The sequence below is a fragment of the Scyliorhinus torazame genome, chromosome 4, assembly GCF_047496885.1.
Source record: "Scyliorhinus torazame isolate Kashiwa2021f chromosome 4, sScyTor2.1, whole genome shotgun sequence".
Taxonomy (NCBI): domain Eukaryota; kingdom Metazoa; phylum Chordata; class Chondrichthyes; order Carcharhiniformes; family Scyliorhinidae; genus Scyliorhinus; species Scyliorhinus torazame.
Window position 1 is genome coordinate 42,203,796 of NC_092710.1, and position 20,064 is coordinate 42,223,859.

Consider the following 20,064-nt stretch of genomic DNA (forward strand, 5'->3'; position numbering starts at 1 on the left):
AAAATGGAAATCCTCAATGAAACCGATTAAATAATGATGTGGAGATGCCGGCGTTGGACTGGGGTGAGCACAGTACGAAGTCTTACAACACCAGGTTAAAGTCCAACAGGTTTGTTTCGATGTCACTAGCTTTCGGAGCGCTGCTCCTTCCTCATTAAATAATTGATACAGGAAAGAGCCGATGAATTTAATGTTTTATTTTCAATGTGGGTCGCTTCTATTATCAGTACATTACCTGAAACACTGCAGAAAATAGAATGGATCATAATGGTAAAAAGAGGCTGTGAAGTTTAATGTTCGTCAAAGTGGGATAGAACTGGAATGAAAGTTCGATTGACCTCTGTTTGTGGGGTAACTACATGGATAAACAATATTGTGTTGGGAGGAAACTACCTCCATCAATTCTTAGACATATGGTCAGATCTCAGGGTAATAAAGGTTTTTTTCTTATCGTTTTACAATCTTTACTAAACGAATAATTACCGAAACGGGAAACGTTAGCCCATTCCACAATTGCTTCCTGAATTTTGTTTGTGTCAAAGCATAAATAAAGGTGTTAACACAGGAACTTAGGAGCATTAACATGTTGCTGGTCTGCAAAAATATAGCCAACGGGTTTGTAAAGTCAGCTGGGCTGTAAGGAAGCTTTGCAATGCGGTCCAAGATGAAATAGATCACATTGGGCATCCACAGTAGGATGAAGCTAGCCGAAATGCTGAAGAGTAGAATTATGGATTTCCTGCGGTTTATGACCTCGGGATCGCCAGTGTCAGCTTTGCTTTGATTCCGGAGTCTGGTTCGTGCCAAACTGGCCGTCAAAATGTGTTTGACAGTGAGACAGTTGCAGAGGAGGATTACGACGTATGGAATGAGTGGTGTCAGCACCTGATTCATCCAGTCGAACGTCATCCATTTCACTCGGCGCACAAAATCCATTTTGACTCTGCAGCCCCACCCACGACCTTCCATTGTAACGATCGGCTCATACTTAAAGTAGTCAGGGATGCTCCTCAAAATGCTCACCGTCCAGATTGTACCGAGAACGGCCAGTGCCGTTTTCAATATACAATACTTGGCTTTCAAGCCCTGGTGACATATAGCCACGAAACGATCAACGGTGAAGACCACCGTGGACCAGACAGAACAATCCATGAAGGCGGATTTCAGGAAGTTATTCACTGCGCATACGCTTGTGGGGAAAAATATTAAAGACTTAACGTAGTAATAGGCGATATGATCAAATACCACCCAAAACGCGATGACAAGAAGATCGGAGACAGCCATTGCCAACAGATACAGTGTGATGTTTTTGGAGAGGCCACATTTTCCCCGGCACAGGATCACATTTGTCACAAAATTAGCTGCAATAAGGACAGAGATTAGAATGTTTATTTCCCAAATTAATCATCTTTGAAACAAAGAAACAAAACACGTATAATTCATCACTTCTTCTCACCAACTGTTCGTTTTTCAGGATAAATAAGTTTTTTAAAAATCTTCTCCATCTTGCACCTGTAATTTTTTTAAGTGACAGTGGACGGATTTCAGTCACGCCTCCAAGTTCTGAATAAGAATGTTCAAGGTTAAAGCACGACTCAATATAGTACAGCACGGTAGCACAAGTGATTAGCACTGTGGCTTCACTGCGCCAGGGTCCCAGGTTCGATTCCCCGCTGGGTCACTGTCTGTGCGGAGTTTGCACGTTCTCCCCGTGTCCGCGTGGGTTTCCTCCGGGTGCTCCGGTTTCCTCCCACAGTCCAAAGACGTGCAGGTTAGGTGGATTGGCCATGCTAAATTACCCGTAGTGTCCATAAGGGTTGGGAGGGGTTATTGGGTTGCGGGGATAAGGTGGAAGTGAGGGATTAATGTGGGTCGGTGCAGACTCGATGGGCCGAATGGCCTCCTTCTGCACTGTATGTTCTATGTAATCTATGTAATATTACAAACTTATGACAATGCGCATGGGGAGAAGGATACATCACTCGGCTGCTCCAGCCAACGGCACCATTAAATAAGGCCATGGCAATTCTGTTTGAGGCTTCAACTCCATTTTCATGCCCAAACCGCTGGCAGTTGACTTCCTTGTCAATCAAGAACCAATCGAACTCTGCTTTACAAATATTAAATGCCAGGGCCTCCATCGCTTTCTGGAAAGTTTGACAGCCCTCTGAGAGAACAAGGATACATTGTTCTCATCTCTTTATTAAGTGGCAGCCAATTATTTTTGTTTGTATTCCCAGCTCAAGTGTCTCCCATCAGGGGGGAATATCGTTCTGTCTCCGCCCTGTCGGAATCAGGATTATATATGTTTCACTGAGATCACCGTGCAATCGTCTAAAGTCGAAAGACCACATTTTACGACACAAACATGAAGCGAGATGAACAAATACCGGCAAAAAAGACGACGATGAGATGCGACAGAAACATGGCCAACGGATATAGAATTATGGATGTACAGAAAACAAATTTGGCTCGTCAGATGCTTACAATGAATGGTTACACCATTTGTTGTAAAGTAACGAAAACAACTTTCCACACAAATAGTGTACAGGAAACGTAAAATCATGAAGACACGTTGGGCCAATTCTCCTCCACTTCCCGATGACATTATTAAGGCTAATATCTTGAACCTTTCCGTTTCATTCACCCTTGTAAAGTGAAAACTTTCATTTATATATTGCCACTCATGACTCCGTATCTATAAATCTCTTATTTTCAGGGATATGTCTTAACTCGTCAATTCAGTACCTGATGCAAAAGTTTTAAACTGTGCTTTCCATGCATAACTTACAGCCTAATTCACTGTCGAGTATGGCAGTTTATTTTCAGATCAAATGTTAGCGAAGGACCATCAATCCTGTCAGCAAGGAGAAAAAATACTTTGTTCAATTTAGGCAAAAGTAGGAGGGTCTGGCCAACATTGTATCACAAGCAATGTCACTCAAACGGATTAACATATAACTGTTTGCTGGACAATTACATTGAATCAGAGTCGGCCCTTCACTTGGGGGCAAAGCTTTTCAGTTGTCCTGAGCTCGCGAAAGGAGCTTTTACCTCGAACATCGCTCGACAAAAATAATTTGGAATTTCCAAACAACCTGCAGTCCAAACTGACAGTCAGTCCCTTACTGAACGATACCTATTTAGCACAAAGTGAAGGACAGGTAATTGAAGTTGCCCTGCCTGGTGAATGTGGATTGTTTCAGAATCATCTCAATTTGCATGTCAATTCAAAGTAAAAATTAAATATAAAATCTGCCTTTATGTCTCAGCTACCACTTATTTCTTACTCAACATTTTGCGCAACATTTGCCCTGACCCTTAGACTAACCTATATTTCACCTTCAATGGCGTCTCACTGCACAAACTGACAACTCATTGTAAGGCGATATTGGAACAAGAATGAATGTCAATGTCCGCAAACATGTTGAAGGACTGCCAGTCTCCTTCAGTTTCGAGTAGACACCAAGCTCCCTTTTAAATAGATTTCACCCACCCTTGAAAGCAGTCAATTTAGGGTCATATCACTACAATGAGATATAAATAATTTGGAAATTTGAAATCTGTTGATTTTGCATATTGTCTGAAACCGTTTTCCTTGGTCTGGCAAATGTGAACAGCTACTACCGACCTACTCTAAGAACAACCAGCGCAACAGCATTTTGTCAATATCTGCGGTCATAGCGACGCTTTCACATAGTTAGCTGCACTATTCCCAGTGTGCCATCAAACATATAGAGTATCCTGCGAGAGTGCCATGTAAAACCATATATTTTGTGTAGAAAACGTCTGCTGCTATTTACCTGTAACGCCGATTATTGCAAGTGTGTAATAGAAATATTCCTGTATGCTGATCAGCAACAAGAAGAGTCTGATATCCATTTTCAGCAGGAATCAGCGCCGTTTACTGGATTGCAAATGGAAAAACCGAGACACCGATTAATGCAGTGCCAAGTGCGTGTTCATATTTATAGATATTGCCATGCCCCGCGAGATCATTCTGAAAGGCTTAGCCAGTCACGTTGAGTAGGCTTAGCCAGTCACGTTGAAACATGCAGGCTGGAAGCTTGCCTGGAGAGAAGACTGTGAATACATCCCAAAACAAGTTCTGCAATGCTGCCAATATGGAGATCGGGCAGGCCCTCTGCTTCAGACAGTAATTGCTTCCCCTGTGTGGATCCATTGCAATGTTGCGAAAGGAGAGTTAACGAGTAACAAGAATTTAAATTCCATGTAACATAGTTTAGAACACGAGCGGACAATTCCCGAGCATATATATTTGAGTGCGTAGCTCGTACAATGCACAGAAGCAGAGTACGGTCGATGCTGAAAGCTGGAAAAAGAAACAAGTTTTTAAAAAGATACTTGAAATGATCAGCAGATTTGGCATCAGATGTTGAAACTTTAAAAATGTTAACATCTCTTCCCCTTTTCTGACCTTTCATTATAACAGAACTGTATTAAGTTGCGAGCCACTTTCCGCAGAAAGTAATACCCACTCAGCGAACACAACTGGTCAAACAATTAACCAATTAGACGCTTTGGTAAAATACTTAAAATCCAACGCAGTCACGATTGGAATACGGCCCCTTATAAAAATGGGAATTAGACTCAACCCCGGTTGGCGGACTCATGAGTTGAAAGCGAACATAATTAACCACAACTGCATACCTACCCAATTGTTCAAAGCGTCAATGCGAACAACGCATAATCATTTGATGTCCGACCAGGGAGGATGCGGCCATTGGCTCGAAAACTGGTTAATGACGAACAGTGCAGATTGGGACAGTGGTCCGTCATGTCAGACCATTACCCACTTAATGAACATCTATCGTACAACATCCATTCCTATGTTATCAAACCCCTTCACACTGTGCCAGTCAATGCAGCTTGCTTGTTTGGCACATCTTCTACAAATGTTCACTCCCTCGACCACCGACGCACAATTGTAACACTTTGTACTTCCAACAAGATGCACCACAGGAACTAACTAATCCGCCTTCGGCAGCGCCTTCTCAGTTCACGACCACTGCCACACAGGAGGTCAAAGGCAACAGAAACATGGGAACACCACCAACTGGAAGTTCCCTTTTAAGGCAATCACCATGCTGACCTTGGAATATACCGTCGTTCCTTAACTGCTGCTGGGCCAAAATCCTGTAACTTTCTCCCTATTAGCACAGTGGATCTACCAACACCACATGGACTGCGGAGTTTCATGAAGACAGTTCACCACAAGCCTTCTGAAGCGCAATTAGGGATGGCCACAAAATGCTGGCAGGAAATCCCACGTACAGGAGAATGATGTTCAAATACCTGAAGACTTCGAGTGCCTTGTTCACCTCTGCATGGAAGAATTTCATCCACGATCATAGAATCACATTACTCCTACATTGCATAATGAGAATAATCAGCCCTTCGAATCTGCACCGACCCACTGAAAGAGCACCGAACCAGACGTACTCCCCCTCTCTATCCCCTTAACCTCACCTGACCTGCCCATCCCTTTAATGCAATGTGCAATTCTATCATGGTCAATCAACCTAATCTGCAGATCTTTGGACTCTGGGAAGAAATCTGAGCAGCCCGAGGAACCCCACGCTGAACAAGTGCAAACTCCACGTTGAACCCGTGTATCTGACGCTCTGAGGAACAGTGCTAACGACTGTGCCACCGAGTCGCCCTATATGAATGTGAAACAAATGATCGAAAGGCAATATAAGTGTCTGGGTGGGGTGGGGACGCAAGCAGACTGAAGTTTTTAGAAGGTGGAGTGATGGAGCTTTAGAATTTCAAATGTTTTCATAGTCCAAGGCAGCAAAAATGATATTGCAGCAAGCAAACAAACAAATGATATGTTCGTGGGTACGGTTCATGACAGAATCCTAATTATTCACGACCCGAAAGTGAAACAAAAAAGTAAGCAATCAGAAGAAAACAAAGAGAAAGAGGGAGATAGAGTAATGGTTGTGATGGAAGAGGAAAAGGCCTTAGACCTGGTGGAGTGGAATTATTTGTGGGAAGTATTAGGACTATTTGGGTTTGGGCAGACTTCATTGATTGGGTTCGGCAGCTGTACCAGGTGCCACAGCAAGTGTACGAACGGATCGGCTGATGTCGGGCTATTTTAAGCTGAACCTGTGATGTTGTACGAATGAAGTAATGGCATGATGGGAAAACTGGTCAACTATTCGGTACAATGTAGGAAAAGCTGTCCTAGCCACTTCAATGTACCAGAACCCTTTGTAAGGAATGTTAATCTAGCTATTCCAAAATGCCTGACCTCTGGAATTTCTGATAAGGCTAACTCGTCATAACCCAGGGTGGTATGAATAAGACAAGATAAGGAATGGGTGAGTCTTCTCCGATCTTTTAATGTTCTATCAAAGGACAAGATAATGGTATGAGAAATGAGACAAAGAGTCCGAGAAGATCAACAGGTCAGCAGGTTTATGACATTGCTTCCGTTTCTTCTTCCAATCGAATTCCTGACAAAGCTGTAGTCACGCAATGGTGATATTGATAATGTATAAATACTGAGCTGATTCTCTGTGAAAGCGCGGACTTGGGAAGGAATCAGCAGTGGTACTAACTGCTCTCTGACCTCAAGCTCCAGCCACTACTGCATGCAGTCTTTTCGTAAATAATGCATTGTTATTTTGCCTTAACGAGCGTTGTTGAATCTTTCTACTACAGTCCAGAAGCAGGAAATTATTGACTTCAACAAACCGAAGGGCAAGGCAAGGGTGTCCCCTCTCCCTGCTGTTGCTTGCTTTGGCCATAGAACATAGCGCCACTGGCGATGGCACTGTGAGCATCTAGGGACTGGAACGTGTTGATCCGAGGGAGGGGGGGGTTGGGTGGAACTTGGAGTCTCGCTTTATGCGGACGACCTGCTCCTGCATGTCTCTGAATCCCTAACCCCTTAGAGGGGATGGGGCAGATTATGCGGATCTTCGGGAAATTTGGCCGGTTTTCGGGGAATAAATTGAACATGGGGAAAAGTGAGATGTTCGCGACCCAGACGAGGGGCAGGAGAGGACACTGGGAGAGCTGATGTTTAGAGTGGTGGGAGGGAGCTTATGCTATTTGGGAATCCATGGGGGCACGGTAATGGGAGACATTACATAAGCTAAATCTGACCCGACCAGTCGAGAAATGAAGGAGACCTTTAGTAGGTGGGACATGCTCCCGCTGTCACTGACAGGGAGGGTAAAGACGGTGAAAATGATGGTACTCCCCAGATTTCTGTTTGTTTTACAATTCCTCCCCATCTTTATCCCAAGTTCCTTTTCCAAACGGGTAAACAAGGTGATTGCGTGTTTTGTGTGGGCGGGTAAAATCCCGCACGTGAAGCAAGCATTGCTGGATCGTAGTCGAGGTGAGGGTGGACTGGCAATGCCGAAATTTAGCAGCTGCTGCTGGGAGGCAAATATAGCCATGATCAGGAAGTGCAAAGAGGCGGCATCGTGTAAGGGCACGTCTAGGGGCATTGATAACGGCACACGGGCCGTTCCCGTCGGCCCGGTACGTCACAAGCCCTGTGGTAGTTGCGGTTCTGAGAGTCTTCGGGCAGTGGAGGAAGCACATGAGTGTGGAGGGACCATCGGTCCAGGCCCCAATTTGCAACAACCATCGGTTTGTACCTGGAAGGCTGGATGGGGTTTCGTAGGTGGCAGAGAGCAGGGATCAAGAGGGTGGGAGATTTAGTCATAGATGGGAGCTTCCCCTGTCTGAGGGATTTAGAGGAGAAATCTGAATTGCCCGCAGGAAACTGATTCAGGTATCTGCAGGTACGGGATGTTTTGCAAAAACAGGTTTCGACCTTTCCGCTCTTCCCGCCACGGTAGATACAGTACAGGGTAGTTTCTAAAACGGGGGTGGGATAGGGGGAGGTATCGGGTATCGACAAAGAACTCATGGAGTCGGAGGTAACTCAGGTAGAGTAACCATAGGGCAAATGAGAAAATGAGCGAGCGGAAGAGATAGAGGCAGGTTTGTGGGGGAATTCCTTGAGCAGAGTCAATACGTCTTCTTCAGGTGCCTTGCTCAGGATGATACAATTCAAGGTCGTTCACCGGGCACACCTGAGAGTGGCTGGCATGAGCAGGATTTTGGGGGTAGAGGACAGGTACAGGGTGGGGGCAGCGGCAGAAACTGATGTCCATACGTTTTGGGCGTGCCCGATGCTTAGGGGATTCGGTCAGGGCTTTGCAGATGTCATGTCCACGGTAGTAAAAACACGGGTGGTACCGAGTCCAGAGGTGGCGAATTTTGGAGTGCCGGAAGATCTGGGAGTCGAAGGGGCGAGAAAGGCTGACATCTTGGCCTTTGCCTCCCTGGCAGCCCGTAGACGGATATTGCGAGTGTGGAGTGACTCGAATCCCCTGAAATCAGAGACCTGGGGTTAGCCACATGGCTGGATTTCTCAGTCTTGAGAAAATAAAGTTCCCCCAATGAGGGTCAAAGCTCGGGATCGTTCGGAGGTGGCAACCGTTTGTCGACTTCTTCGGTGAAAATTAACTGTCAGCAGAGGCAAAACATTTAAATGGGAGGGTTAGGAGAGGGGGGAGTTCTGCAATTTTCTGTTTAGGTAGGAGGGACGTGTTAGGGATGGAGAAGATTTATGCCCTATATTAATATTTGGATTTGCATTGTTTACCGTTGTTGTTACTGATATTATTATTAAATTACAAATACCTGAATAAAATGATTTTAAAAAAATAATTAATCGTGTTTTCCTGACTCTTTAATCTCTGACTGTTCCAATAAGTTACAGCCACCAAATGTATAAGTTGAACTGTTTATTGAAAACACACTGCTTATTGAAAACAGGATTAAAAGATGTGCAGAAAATGAAATGATTGGAATTATGGTCTACTCGTGCACCTATTCCCAAAACCCCGTACCACTCTCATCCACGTCAAACACGAAGCAGACACGTGGTGAAGTGATCGGAAAAGGGTAGATGAACTGGAATGGATGGAAAAGATGTGAGATGAACCCTTGCTGTTGCTATTGTGGCCTTTGTAGTCGACGGCCTTTACCAAATGAGTCTCTCCGGGAAATTCGTTTATCCCATAGATCCAGGTTGGTGCAATTCTGCCCTCCGACCACCAGATGTGGCGTTGCACAGGAAGTTCAGATCGATGCAATCCTGACCTCCGACCACCTGATAGCGCCGCTGTTGACCTGACATATTCCTGCAGATTGCTACCTGAAGAATTGCATCGTTTCCGTTTTCCTGCTCTCTCTGCAGAGACCTCAACTACATCATAAAGTCAGTACTCAGTTTAGGTCCTTTCGAGCCATTCAGAAAGAGGATTAAAGAATCACAGACATGTGGAGAAACTGCTTGCCATCTTTTTCACCAGAAGATCCCCTCACAGTTCTGACTGCTGATTGCTTTTAAGTAGGAGTACCTTCTCAGATCTGACCAGCAGCCTTTTAAATCGTTCGGCAGAGGCAGAGAGCAGAGTGACTGTGTCTACTTCGTGACTTGAGTCTTCTCACCAAATTCAGAGGTCTATTGGATTGCCTAAAGTCTGTGAGTTAAACAAAAGGCTCAGTCTGGCAGCAGCCAACAAGAACAGTAGATTCAAGCGAGTCAATGGAACAGGGATTTAAAACGAATCACAGAATAGACAAAGGGTTTCCAACAGTATCCGAACATACCTTCCTTCCTAAAAATATGACACGAAAGGTCACGGACGAGCCTTTGTGAGGTATGCAAGACACCCAACACCCTCACATGCCTATCTAAACGAGCCCCAATGCAAGCCCCTGCCGTGTTTCGGCAGAAGTGACTGTTTAACCTACTTATAAGAACATAAGAACATAAGAACTAGGAGCAGGAGTAGGCCATCTGGCCCCTCGAGCCTGCTCCACCATTCAATGAGATCATGGCTGATCTTTTGTGGACTCAGCTCCACTTTCCGGCCCAAACACCATAACCCTTAACCACTTTATTCTTCAAAAAACTATCTATCTTTATCTTAAAAACATTTAATGAAGGAGCCTCTACAGCTTCACTGGGCAAGGAATTCCATAGATTCACAACCCTTTGTGTGAAGAAGTTCCTCCTTAACTCAGTCCTAAATCTACTTCCCCTTATTTTGAGGCTATGCCCCCTAGTTCTGCTTTCACCCGCCAGTGGAAACAACATGCCCGCATCTATTCTATCTATTCCCTTCATAATCTTACATGTTTCTATAAGATCCCCCCTCATCCATCTAAATTCCAACTAGTACAGTCCCAGTCTACTCAACCTCTCCTCGTAATCCAACCCCTTCAGCTCTGGGATTAACCTAGTGAATCTCCTCTGCACACCCGCCAGTGCCAGTACGTCCTTTCTCAAGTAAGGAGACCAAAACTGAACACAATACTCCAGGTGTGGCCTCACTAACACCTTATACAATTGCAGCAGAACCTCCCGTGTCTTAAACTCCATCCCTCTCGCAATGAAGGACAACATTCCATTTGCCTTCTTAATCACCTGTTGCACCTGAAAACCAACTTTTTTCGACTTATGCACTAGCACACCCAGGTCTCTCTGCACAGCAGCATGTTTTAATATTTCATCATTTAAATAATAATCCCTTTTGCTGTTATTCCGACCAAAATGGATAACCTCACATTTGTCAACATTGTATTCCATCTGACAGACCCTAGCCCATTCACTTAGCCTATCCAAATCCGTCTGCAGACTTCCAGTATCCTCTGCACTTTTTGCTTTACCACTTATCTTAGTGTCGTCTGAAAACTTGGACATATTGCCCTTGGTCCCCAACTCCAAAACTTCTATGTGAATTGTGAACAGTTGTGGGCCCAACACTGATCCCTGAGGGACACCACTAGCTACTGATTGCCAACCAGAGAAACACCCATTAATTCCCACTCTTTGTTTTCTATTAATTAACCAATCCTCTATCCATGCTGCTACTTTCCCCTTAATGCCATGCATCTTTATCTTATGCAACAACCTTTTGTGTGGCACCTTGTCAAAGGCTTTCTGGAAATCCAGATATACCACATCCAGTGTCTCCCCCTTATCTACTGCACTGATAATGTCCTCAAAAAAATTCCACGAAATTAGTTAGGCGACCTGCCCTTTATGAACCCATGCTGCGTCTGCCCAATGGGACAACTTCCATCCAGATGCCTCGCCATTTCTTCCTCGATGATAGATTCCAGCATCTTCCCTACTACCGAAGTTAAGCTCACTGGCCTATAATTACCCGCTTTCTGCCTACCTACTTTTTTAAACAGTGGTGTCACGTTTGCTAATTTCCAATCCGCCGGGACCACCCCAGAGTCGGTAAAAAGAGGGAAAATCGACCGTGGATATCTAACGACATAAGGGAGAGTATCAAATTGAAGGAAAAAACATGCAAAGTAGATAGTGGTAAAGATCAGCCATGATCTCATTGAATGGTGGAGCAGGCTTGAGGGGCCAGATGGCCTACTCCTGCTCCTAGTTCTTATGTTCTTATGTTCTTATAAGTAGGCACTAGATCGAAGTCAAAACTTTCATCTGACACCCCCTCCTCCTCCGCTTTAATAACACTTGTGTAACAACTGTTTATCAAACCCTCATAATCAGAATTGAATTCGAATTCAAATCTCTTGCTTAATTCCTTCTGCTTATGGCTATCTTAGGTATGACAATGCTCAGGAACTGCTTCACGACCACAGTCACTTGAAACAGCCGTGGACATCGCGTTGACTGAGTCGTGTACGGCCCAATCGGTTTTGCACACTCCTGCATGCTTTCCAGCCTGCATTTCGAGTCCCAACTGCATCACTTCCTTCGTAAGCTCTGTCATCATGGGTGAAGCGATAACCTTAACTGGCTAAATTGTTCTCCAAAACTAAGTCTACACATTCCACTGGGAATCTTTTAACCACGCCAAACACTACTGGACCTGACACTAAATCACAGTCCATCTGCACTTTAAACAATAGAACTGAGATACAACTTCCACCCATCCCATTTGCAATTTCCTTGGGTGGAATTCTCTTTTCTGAGATTTAATGACGCCAACGCAGGATCCATGGACTTCCACGACAAAAAAAGTGGCACCGCACCGGACCAATTGAGCTACTATTAAGGCACTGACATCAACTGGAACACAATCAATTGTATTGAGAAACGGTGACGCAGTCGCCCATTTCGCAATTGATTCCCGGAGGCTGACATCCTGCAGCCGCATATAAACAATTCTCCCCCACACACACCATCTCAGCCAACAAGATGGTAGTGAGAAGAGGAGCCCCGACGTTCAGAGATGCCGAGGTGGAGACCCTCGTGGACGCGCTGGAGGAGTACCGGATAACTGTGTACCCCTGCCCCGGAAGGAGGCTGCCACTCTCCACCATTCGCTAATGCCTGGGTGCAGGTGTCAGTGGCCGAGAGCTCCGTGGGCAACACCATCTGGACGGGCCATCTGTGCCGGAAAAAACTGAACAACATCCTCAGGGCGGTCAGCGTGGGAAGGCAGCAAAGTATCCCTGACGCTAACCCCGCCTCACTAACCAATAACCTACGCCCCGCGGCGGGCTGTCGAACCCCCACCTTGCACCACAATCTGGTACCCATACCGGATGCCAGAACCGGGAGTCCTGGCCTCTGAGGCCATAGCCTACCCGCCCCCTGGGCTGCCTCGTCAGATTTACTAATTTGGTGCATTTGAGTGCTATAGTGAGAGTTTGGTGACTGAGGGAGTATAAGGGTTCATTTTTATCTAGTCTTTCTTTTATTTAGTTAATTAACATAAAAGTTGCTGTTTGGTTTAGAAGAAGGTGAATTTTCAATCAGCTTTAAACAAAGCTTCTACTTTTAGGCAATTGCAGCTGGAACTTGTTAATTAGTTAATTGGATTAGGCCCGTTTTCAGAGGCGAGATTCACAGTATAAAAGTGATCCCCTGCAGTGCAGACTTTGTTTGCACTGAGTGCTGAATTTGGTGCATTTCAGTGCTATAGTGAGAGTTTGGTGACTGAGGGAGTGCTGAATTTGGTGCATTTGAGTGCTATAGTGAGAGTTTGGTGACTGAGGGAGTGCTGAATTTGGTGCATTTTGAGTGCTATAGTGAGAGTTTGGTGACTGAGGGAGTGCTGAATTTGGTGCATTTGAGTGCGATAGTGAGAGTTTGGTGACTGAGGGAGTGCTGAATTTGGTGCATTTGAGTGCTATAGTGAGAGTTCGGTGACTGAGGGAGTTAGGTGAGGAGGGAGTGAGGTACTCCTTTCATTTTGTTTCCTACATTTCTGCAAAGAGTGAGAAGAGAGCTAGGAGTTAACAGAGAGTGCAGCTGACTGGGAGCAGAGTCGGAGGGCGGAGATCCAGCTGGTCCGCAGGGCAGCTATATTCTGTATGTTCAGAGGGGATGGAGGCTAGGACAGTTGCATGCTCCTCCTGTAGGATGTGGGAGGTGAGGGATACCACCGGTAGGATGTGGATGGTGAGGGATACCACCGGTGTCGCCGCTGACTATTCCTGCTGGAAGTGCTCCCAACTCCAGCTCCTCAAAGACCATGTTAGGGAACTGGAGCTGAAACTGGATGAACGTCGGATCATCCGGGAGGCAGAGGGGGTGATAGACAAGAGTTACAGGGAGGTAACCACACCCAAGTTACAGGACAAGAATAGCTGGGTTACAGTGAGGGGAAAAAAAAACAGGCATGCAGTGCAGGGAACCCTCGTGGCTGTTCCCCTTCAAAACAAGTATACCGTTTTGGATGCTGTTGGGGGGGGGGGGGGGGGAGGGGGGGAGGGGGGATGACCTACCGGGGGAAGGCCCTAGCGGCCAGGTCTCTGGCACTGAGTCTGGCTCTGGGGCTCAGAAGGGAAGGGGGAGAATAGAAAAGCAATAGTTGTAGGAGATTCAATGGTTAGGGGAATAGATAGGAGATTCTGTGGTCGTGAGCAAGACTCCCGGAATGTATGTTGCCTTCCGGGTGTCAGGGCCATGGATGTCCCGGACCGTGTCTTCAGGATCCTTAAAGGGGAGGGGGAGCAGCCAGAAGTCGTGGTGCACATTGGTACCAAAGACGTAGGTAGGAAAAGGGGTGTGGAGGTAATACATGAGTTTAGGGAGTTAGGCTGGAAGTTAAAAGCCAGGACAGACAGAGTTGTCATCTCTGGTTTGTTGCCGGTGCCACGTGATAGCGAGGCTAGGAATAGGGAGAGAGTGCAGCTGAACACGTGGCTGCAGGAATGGTGTAGGAGGGAGGGCTTCAGGTATTTGGATAATTGGAGCGCATTCTGGGGAAGATGGGGCCTGTACAAGCGGGACGGGTTGCATCTAAACCAGAGGGGCACCAATATCCTGGGAGGGAGGTTTTCTAGTACTCTTTGGGAGGGTTTAAACTAATTTGGTTGGGGAATGGGAACCGGATTTGTAGTCCAGCAACTAAGGTAGCCGATATTTAGGACGTCAAAGAGTGTAATGAGGCAGTGGGGAAGGGAACACTGACAAAGGAGAGTACTTGCAGGCACGGAGATGGGTTGAAGTGTGTATACTTCAACGCAAAAAGCATCTCAGGAATAAGGTGGGTGAACTTAAGGCATGGATCGGTACTTGGGACTACGATGTGGTGGTCATCACGGAAACTTGGATAGAAGAGGGGCAGAAATGGTTGTTGGAGGTCCCTGGTTATAGATATTTCAATCAGATTAGGGAGGGTGGAAAAAGAGGTGGGGGGGGGGGTTGGGTGGCATTGTTAATTAGAGATAGTATAACAGCTGCAGAAAGGCAGTTCGAGGTGTATCAGCCTACTGAGGCAGTATAGGTTGAAGTCAGAAATAGGAAAGGAGCAGTCACCTTGTTAGGAGTTTTCTATAGGCCCGCCAATAGTAGTAGAGATGTTGAGGAACAGATTGGGAAACAGGTTTTGGAAAGGTGCAGAAGTCACAGGATAGTAGTCATGGGTGACTTTAACTTCCCAAACATTGAGTGGAAACACTTTCGATCAAATAGTTTGGATGGGGTGGTGTTTGTGCGTGTGGCCAGAAAGCGTTTCTAACACAGTATGTAGATTGTCCGACCAGAGGAGGGGCAATATTGGATTTAGTACTTGGTAATGAAACAGGGCAAGTGATAGATTTTTTGGTGGGGGAGCATTTTTGAGATAGTGAACACAATTCTGTGACTTTCACTTTAATAATGGAGAGGGATAGGTGCGTGCAACAGGGCAAGGTTTACAATTGGGGAAGGGTAAATACGATGTTGTCAGACAAGAATTGAAGTGCATAAGTTGGGAACATAGGCTGTCAGGGAAGGACACGAGTGAAATGTGGAACTTGTTCAAGGAACAGGTACTACGTGTCCTTGATATCTATGTCCCTGTCAGGCAGGGAAGAGATGTTTGAGTGATGCAACCATGGTTGACAAGAGGTTGAATGTCTTGTTAAGAGGAAAAAGGAGACTTATGTAAGGCTGAGGAAACAAGGTTCAGACAGGGCGTTGGAGGGATACAAGATAGCCAAGAGGGGACTGAAGAAAGGGATTAGGAGAGCTAAGAGAGGGCATGAACAATATTTGACGGGAAGGATCAAGGAAAACTCCAAGGCCTTTTACTCATATGTGAGAAATATGATAATGACTAGAGCGAGAGTAGGTCCTATCAAGGACAGTAGCGGCAGATTGTGTATCGAGTCTGAAGAGATAGGAGAGGTCTTGAACGAGTACCTTTCATCTGTATTTACAAATGAGAGGGGCCATATTGTTGGAGAGGACAGTGTGAATCAGACTGGTTCGCACGAGGCAATACTTGTTAGGAAGGAAGATGTGTTGGGCATTTTGAAAACTTGAGGATCGACAAGTCCCTGACGGGATATATACAAGGATTCTATGGGAAGCAAGAGATGAAATTGCAGAGCCGTTGCAATGATCTTTTCATCCTCACTGTCAACTGGGGTGGTACCAGGGGATTGGAGAGTGGCGAATGTCGTGCCCCTGTTCAAAAAAGGGACTAGGGATAACCCTGGGAATTACAGGCCAGTTAGTCTTACTTCGGTGGTAGGCAAAGTCATGGAAAGGGTACTGAGGGATAGGATTTCTGAGCATCTGGAAAGACACTGTTTGATTCGGGATAGTCAGCACCGATTTGTGAGGGTTAGGTCTTGCCTTACAAGTCTTATTGAATTCTTTAAGGAGGTGACCAAGCATGAGGATGAAGGTAAAGCAATGGATGTAGTGTACATGGATTTTAGTAAGGCATTTGATAAGGTTCCCCATGGTAGGCTTATGCAGAAAGTAAGGAGGCATGGGATAGTGGGAAATTTGGCCAGTTGGATAACGAACTGGCTAACCGATAGAAGTCAGAGAGTGGTGGTAGATGGCGAATATTCAGCCTGGATCCCAGTTACCAGTGGCGTACCACAGGGATCAGTTCTGGGTCCTCTGCTGTTTGTGATTTTCATTAATAACTTGGATGTGGGACTTGAAGGGTGGGTCAGTAAATTTGCAGATGATAAGAAGATTGGTAGAGTTGTGGATAGTGAGGAGGGCTGTTGTCGGCTGCAAAGAGACATAGATAGGATGCAGAGCTGGGCTGAGAAGTGGCAGATGGAGTTTAACTCTGAAAAGTGTGAGGTTGTCCATTTTGGTAGGACAAATATGAATGCGGAACACAGGGTTAACGGTAGAGTTCTTGGCAATGTGGAGGAGCAGAGAGATCTTGGGGTCTATGTTCATACATCTTTGAAAGTTGCCACTCGAGTGGATAGAGCTGCAAAGAAGGCATCTGGTGTGCTAGCGTTCATTAACAGAGGGATTGAATTTAAGAGCCGAGAGGTGATGATGCAGCTGTGCAAAACTTTGGTAAGACCACAGTTCTGGTCGCATCATTTTAGGAAGGAAGTGGAAGCCTTGGAAAAGGAGCAAAGGAGATTTACCAGGATGTTGCCTGGAATGGAGAGTAGGTCTTATGAGGAAAGGTTAAGGGTGCTAGGCCTTTTCTCATTAGAACGGAGAAGGATGAGGGGCGACTTGATAGAGGTTTATAAGAGTAGACAGTCAGAGACTTTTTCCCCGGGTGGAACAAACCATTACAAGGGGACATAAATTTAAGGTGAATGGTGGAAGATACAGGGGGGATGTCAGAGGTAGGTTCTTTACCCAGAGAGTAGTGGGGGCATGGAATGCACTGCCTGTGGAAGTAGTTGAGTCGGAAACATTAGGGACCTTCAAGCAGCTATTGGATAGGAACATGGATTACGGCAAAATGATATAGTGTAGATTTATTTGTTCTTAAGGGCAGCATGGTAGCATTGTGGATAGCACAATTGCTTCACAGCTCCAGGGTCCCAGGTTCGATTCCGGCTTGGGTCACTGTCTGTGTGGAGTCTGCACATCCTCCCTGTGCCTGCGTGGGTTTCCTCTGGGTGCTCCGGTTTCCTCCCACAGTCCTAAGATGTGCAGGTTAGGTTGATTGGCCATGATAAATTGTCCTTAGTGTCCCAAATTGCCCTTAGTGTTGGGTGGATGTGCTGACTATGGGTAGGGTGCTCTTTCCAAGGGCCAGTTCAGACTCGGTGGGCCGAATGGCCTCCTTCTGCACTGTAAATTCAATGATAATCTATGATTAATCTAGGACAAAGGTTCGGCGCAACATCGTGGGCCAAAGGGCATGTTCTGTGCTGTATTTTTCTATGTTCTATCGTTTCCTGTGCCAACCCTTCTCCACGTAGGAGAAAGTCGCGCACAACCAGCGGGAACGTCAGATCACAGGAGAGGGACAGGCGGAACTGTTGCCCATATCCTTCGCAGAGCAGAGGACCCTGAACATGGTTGGCATTGTAATTGATAATTAGTTATCTGTGTGCTAATTGTGTGTAAACTGTGCCTACAAAAGAATGCAAGGTAACTCACCATAAGAACATAAGACCATCAGACATAGGAGCAGAATTAGGCCACCGGGCCCATCGAATCTGCTCTGGCATTCAATCATGGCTAATAATGTTCTCATCCGATAAGATCATAAGACATAGTAGAATTAGGCAATTTGGCCCATCGAGTCTGCTCCGCCATTCAATCATGGCTGATATTTTCTCATCCCCATAAACCCTGATCCCCTTATTAATCAAGAACCTATCTATCTCTGTCTTAAAGACACTTAGTGAATTGGCCTCCACAGCCTTTTGCTGCAAAGAGTTCCACAGATTCACGACCCTCTGGCTGAAGAAGTTCCTCGTCATCTCTGCTTCAAAGGATCATCCCTTTAGTCTGAGATTGTGTCCTCTAGTTCTAGTTTGTCCTACAAGTGGAAACATCCACTCCACGTCCACGCCATCCAGGTCTCGCAGTATCTTGTAAGTTTCAAAAAGATCCCCTCTCATCCTTCTAAACTCCAAAGAATACAGACCCAGAGTCCTCAAACGTTCCTCATACGACAAGTTCTTCATTCCAGGGATCATTCTTGTGAAGCTCCTCTGGACCCGTTTCAGGGACACCACATCCTTCCTTAGATACGGGGCCCAAAGTGCTCACAATACACCAAATGGGGTCTGACCAGAGCCGAATACAGCATCAGAAGTACACCCCTGGTCTTATATTCCAGCCCTCTTTATTAAAAATAAATTTAGAGTACCCAATTATTTTGTTTCCAATTAAGGGGCAATTTAGCGTAGCCAATCCACCTAGCCTGCACAGCTTAGGGTTGGGGGCGAAATCCACGCAAACACGGGGAGAATGTGCAAACTCCACTCGCACAGTGACCCAGAGCCGGGATCGAACCTGGGACCTCGGCGCCTTGAGGCTGCAGGGCTAACCCAGTGCACCACGAATTTGAATCCCTCCCTCTTGCACCATCTCTCGAGCCACGCATTCGTCCTATTTATCCTGATATTCCTTCTCTGACTAGCTAGTGGCACTGGTAGCAATCCTGTGATGACTGCTTTTGAGGTCCTACTTTTTAGTTTAATTCCTAACTCCCTGAATTCAGCTTGTAGGACCTCATTCCACTTAGGTCCTATGTCGTTGATGCCTATGTGCTAAACGACTGCTGGCTGTTCACCCTCTCCCCCCCCCCCTCCAGAATGTCCCGCAGCCACTCCGAGACATCCTTGATCCTTGCACCAGGGAGGCAACATACCATCCCGGAGTCTCGATTGCATCCGCAGAACCGCCTGTCTATTCCCCTTACGATTGAGTCCCCTCTCATTATTGCCCTGCTGTTCGTCTTTCTGTCCTCCAGCGCAGCAAAGCCAGCCACGGTGCCATGAACCTGGCTGCTGCTGATTTATCTTGGTGAGCCATCTCCCTCAACAGTATTTAAAGCGGTATACCTCTTTTGCAGGGAGATGACCGCAGGGGACATCTGCGCTGCCTTCCTACTGTTGCTGTGTCTTTTGGTTACCCATTTTCTATCTCCCTCAGCAGTTTTCAACTGCGGTCTGATCAACTCACTAAACGTGCTATTCACGTCGTCCTCAGTATCGCGGATGCTCAAAGGTGAGTCCATCTGCAGCTCCAGAGCCGTCATGCGGCCGTACAGGACCTGCAGCTGGGCACACTTTTTGGACGTGAAGGAGCCGTGATCAGCGGACGTGTCTATGAGCTCCCACATTGCGCACGAGCAGCAAGACACGGGTTTGGGATCTCCTGTCATGTCTTAAACCTTAGGTTAACTCATACAACTAAAATTCAAAAAAATGAAAGAAAAAACTGAATAAACAAATAAATAAATAGACAAATAAAAATAAAAACTACTTACGAGTCACTTTGCACTTTACCACGGGTTAAAAAAATCACCTCCTCCCCACCGAGCTTCAAATTCCCGAACTCACACTTCGCTCCGCGTCACTCTGACTGTGTCTTCTCTGGTTCACAAATTGGAGTGATGAAATTGTGACGAAATGCAATGTTTAATGAAGTAACACTTCTGCATCTCTGCTTCTTTGCGAAGTTTTTCGTGCACACCCATGCAAGGCAAAATATTAGCTTGCAGAGACATCAATCAATCAGATAGAAACGATGCAAGCTGGGCCTTATTGTAAGGACATTGGTGTATAGAAATAAATAAGTCATACTGTAAGAATGCAGGTCGTTCGTGAGACCAC

General features: G+C 45.9%; 1 protein-coding gene across 1 annotated transcript; it reads right to left on the reverse strand.

Moving 5' to 3' along the window:
* Positions 1 to 447: 447 nt before the first annotated feature.
* Positions 448 to 3,882, reverse strand: LOC140411319 (probable G-protein coupled receptor 139). Its single transcript, XM_072500439.1, has 2 exons — positions 3,804 to 3,882; positions 448 to 1,361 (listed from the first exon to the last, which is right to left on the reverse strand). The coding sequence occupies exons 1-2, from the start codon at positions 3,880 to 3,882 to the stop codon at positions 448 to 450; spliced, it is 993 nt and encodes a 330-aa protein (XP_072356540.1).
* Positions 3,883 to 20,064: the final 16,182 nt, after the last annotated feature.

Coding starts and splice junctions, on each gene's coding strand:
- LOC140411319 (XM_072500439.1), bottom strand. CDS start 3,882: ATGGATATCAGACTCTTCTTGTTGCTGATCAGCATACAGGAATATTTC. Junction 1,362..3,803: donor TGCAATAATCGGCGTTACAG/GTAAATAGCAGC, acceptor TCCTTATTGCAG/CTAATTTTGTGACAAATGTG.